The sequence below is a fragment of the Gymnoscopelus braueri genome (assembly GCF_963280865.1).
Source record: "Gymnoscopelus braueri genome assembly, chromosome: 12".
Taxonomy (NCBI): Eukaryota; Metazoa; Chordata; class Actinopteri; order Myctophiformes; family Myctophidae; genus Gymnoscopelus; species Gymnoscopelus braueri.
Window position 1 is genome coordinate 33,417,332 of NC_137614.1, and position 3,797 is coordinate 33,421,128.

The window sequence follows — 3,797 nt, forward strand, 5'->3', positions numbered from 1 at the left end:
GATGATGTCACTACATGTGTTAGTTTAGAATGTGTGAATGTGGCTTGGGGGGCACTACAGTTAGAGCTGAACTGAAGTATCTGTCACTTAAAAGAAAAAAGTCACAATGCTTTATCAAGCACGCCATTGGGGTTTATGATAGTATAAATCATCGTCTAATATCCCTGTCAGTCCTGTGTGTGCGTGTGTTTCTGTCTGTCCATCTGTTAGCAAAAATAAATCAAGGATCTTTAGGCTTCCCTGAAGAGATGAGTTTGGGTCGTCAAGGTCATGACTATAAAGGAAAAATAGAATCCGCACACTGGATCATGCAACAAAAACATTTAAAGTATGTATTTCTTCCACCATCATATATGACGTTTAGAGCCAAAGTGGCTCTTCCTCAGACAATAGTGGTTGAAATGACATCAGTTAGAGAGACAGGCAGCCAGCCGGGGATTGAACCAGGAACCTTCCAAATCCAAGACAGCTGCTCTACCTCAGGGGTTCCCAAAGTTGGGGTCGCGACCCCACTTGGGGTCGCGGGACACTGACGGTGGGGTCGCGAATTTATTTTGGGTAAAAATAAAAGCATTAAAAAAATAATAATATATATTTTTTTAATGTTTTTTTTAAACATAATGTATTTCAGTCTAAACATTATTACAAATAGTACATTTTACCCATCTCATTAGGTACTGTAAATGTGATTGAATATAATAACAAGATTATTAACAGCACAAGTAGTAGGCCTACAGTCAAAAGTCATACTAAAATACATTAAAAATGCGCACCAAACGTGTAAGTTTATGTGCATAAATTACCTCCACGGTTAGGTGGGGTCGCGAGTCAATGGCCACATTATTTTGGGGTCACGGACTGAAAAGTTTGGGAACCCATGGTCTACCTCATGAGCCACAGCCTGTGTAGCTTGCACCTTTGGCTATGTGAGGGCTGGCATGATACAAAGCTTCTGTGCTTTGGCTGTAACGCAGGCTTTACTTGGTGACTTGGACTGCTTCAGTTCGTCTCATTGTGATGCAAATGTATGCACGTGCACGCTGACAACATAACAGAAATATTACATTATAGGCAAAAAGTAAGTCCAGTTTCACTGATCTCATGGTAAGGGTATTTCCATTCACAGTAATATTTTGATAGTGTTTTTAAATACATTTTATTTCATATTTCATATTTCATTATTTGGAAAATTCCTCTGCATACCACTAGAGGGAGCATACCTACCATAGTTTGTGAACCAGTAATCAATTCAATTCAAAGGGCTTTATTGGCATGAGAAAACATACGTTTACATTGCCAAAGCAGAAAGCACAATACAACAATACAGCAATACAATCAAAACAAAAAATATGTACATTTGAAAGTCAGAATCTTCAATAGATCAATTTCTATGTACCAAGATCACTGGGTGCAGGTATAGTGCAGGAATATACACAATGATTAGTCTTTAGGATGGTTGTGTTCCGTTTGATATCCTTCTCCTATCACAGCAACTCACGAATCTTGCTGCTGTGTTTGCACATTGTTGTACTTCGCCCAGCAGATATGGGAGTTTTTTGTCATTGGTCATGTTTTCAAAATCTCCGTGTGTGGTTGTAATCTGTGGGAAGTATGTGTCTCTGATGTCTTGGTACAATGGACAGACGGTCTCAAGAACAGATTCAGAGCTTTGAAAAACTTATTTGACGATGGGTTCCCAGATTGGTGAACCAGTGGCATAGATCATTCATTGTTTATTGGTCGTTGTTGTTTGAGCTCTGATGTACTGTAGGTTTTGCATAATTTATACTCTGTTGTACAATGGTGTCCCGTGCAACACATTGTGAGCTTGTAGATGGGCCACATTTGGCACGAATGGGTGATACACGTCAATTTATGACGTAAGACAGATGGGTGTGACCACATTAGTAGATCCAGGTTGTGTTTGTCTTGACTAGCCCATTGTGACATCACAAGGTGACGTTGGAGTGTGGATTAATTTGTTCCTTAAAAGCGCATCACGGCTGAGAAGTTGTCAGTATCTAAACCTGTGTTTAATCGAAAGAGAAGTGATTAATAGACGAGTACCATAAAGCACTTTCAGAGGATTTGACGATTTGTAAACATGGAGGATAAGGAGTGGGCTGAGAGAAAGGCCCTCTTGGGTAGAGAATCATCACCGTTGCCACCCAACCCGAATACTGCTGTTACTATAGCCGTCTCCCCTCGCACCTTGTTCAACATGGTAGAAGAGAGCGAAATTTATAAGAATGAAGGAGTAGAGAGATACATAGCCTATCAGGTGGAGCATGAAAACGAGATTATGCAGCAGGGAGATTCCTTTCCCTTTGTCCAGGCATTGATGACAGTCAACTTGAGGCTGAGGGAACTCTACCCAGACAGTGAAGAGGTGTTTGACATTGTGCTGATGACTAACAGCCATGCCCAAGTTGGAGTCCGAATCATAAACAGCATTAATCATTACAATTTGACAATAGAGAGATTCTGCATGACTGGAGGGCAGAGTCCCATCGGCTACCTGAAGGCTTACAATACCAACCTTTACCTTTCCAAGGACCCTGACAAGGTCACTGAGGCAATTGAAGCGCGCATTGCCGCTGCCACAATGTTTTCACCAGAACAAAGAGAGGAACAAACACAGTTGAGTGAGACCCAGCTGAGAGTGGCCTTTGACGGAGATGCTGTGCTCTTCTCGGATGAGTCTGAGAGAGTCATTAAACAAGGTGGCTTGGAGAGGTTCTTTGAGCACGAGAAGAAAAACGAGGACATTCCTCTTGCCCAGGGTCCCCTGAAGGGTTTTCTCGAAGCCCTGGGGAAACTCCAGAAGAAGTTCTATGAAAAAGATCAGCGTATTGACTGTCCCATCCGCACTTTCCTGGTCACAGCCCGCAGTGCAGCCAGCTCAGGGGCCCGTGTCATTAAAACACTAAGGAGCTGGGGCCTGGAGATAGACGAGGCTCTCTTCGCGGCTGGGGCCCCCAAAACTCCGCTCCTGAAGAAGATAAGACCCCACATCTTCTTTGATGACCAAATGTTCAACATTCAGGGGGCCAAGGAGGGCGGAATCGCTGCTGCACACGTACCGTATGGTATTGGACAGGAGAAGTACTATAGTGCTTCTAAGGGGAAACAGGGGCTTGGGCTTAAGCAAGAGATGAAGTGATCTTCCACTGGAGTGAATGTATCACCTGCTGACACCTGAAAGATCTGAAAACACTGCTGCATAATAAAAATACTCCTCACAGTTCATACATTGTTACACAGTAGAGAGAAGAGAAGACAAAAGAAATCGCTTAACTTTAAACATGGACTCCCTATTTTGGCCACGTCACTATAGGCAAAAATCTTCAAACATTTTCAGAAATAGCAAAAAATAGAAGGTCCACAAGCTCACAACGCTTCGAGAGCTCGTAGAATATTTTGGTACTTTAATGGGACACTGTTGTATGAAATATTAAATAGGGCTAAAAGTGGTTAAATGCTGTTTTTCTACTGATGAATGCAGAAGACAAAGCGGTCCCCCCTTCGCTCCAGGGGAAATCATTCCAGTCACCAGGAGGAAGATACCTCGGCATGGCTAAATAAGGGGGTTCTTACCAGGCGAGCCCCTTTTTATTTGTTGATACATATTTTTTATTTTCTCATGAACTATTTTTTGTTTGACCTGGCCTTTTTATTCATTATTTTTTTCAGCATTTCTCCTTTATTTATGAGAGAGAGGGGGAGATGACATGCAGCCAAGAGCCTCAGGTTGGATTCAAAGTGGAATAAGTTCTAAAAAGAGATTTGGTGTAGAG

The 3,797-nt window shown here is 42.2% G+C and overlaps 1 protein-coding gene across 1 annotated transcript; it reads left to right on the forward strand.

The window, feature by feature from the left end:
• Nucleotides 1–2,209: 2,209 nt before the first annotated feature.
• Nucleotides 2,210–3,163, forward strand: LOC308096504 (cytosolic 5'-nucleotidase 1A-like; the record flags this gene model as incomplete). Its single annotated transcript, XM_080443924.1, has 1 exon — nucleotides 2,210–3,163. Exon 1 carries the CDS (start codon nucleotides 2,222–2,224, stop codon nucleotides 3,161–3,163), a length of 942 nt encoding a protein of 313 aa, XP_080300050.1. The 5' UTR covers nucleotides 2,210–2,221.
• Nucleotides 3,164–3,797: the final 634 nt, after the last annotated feature.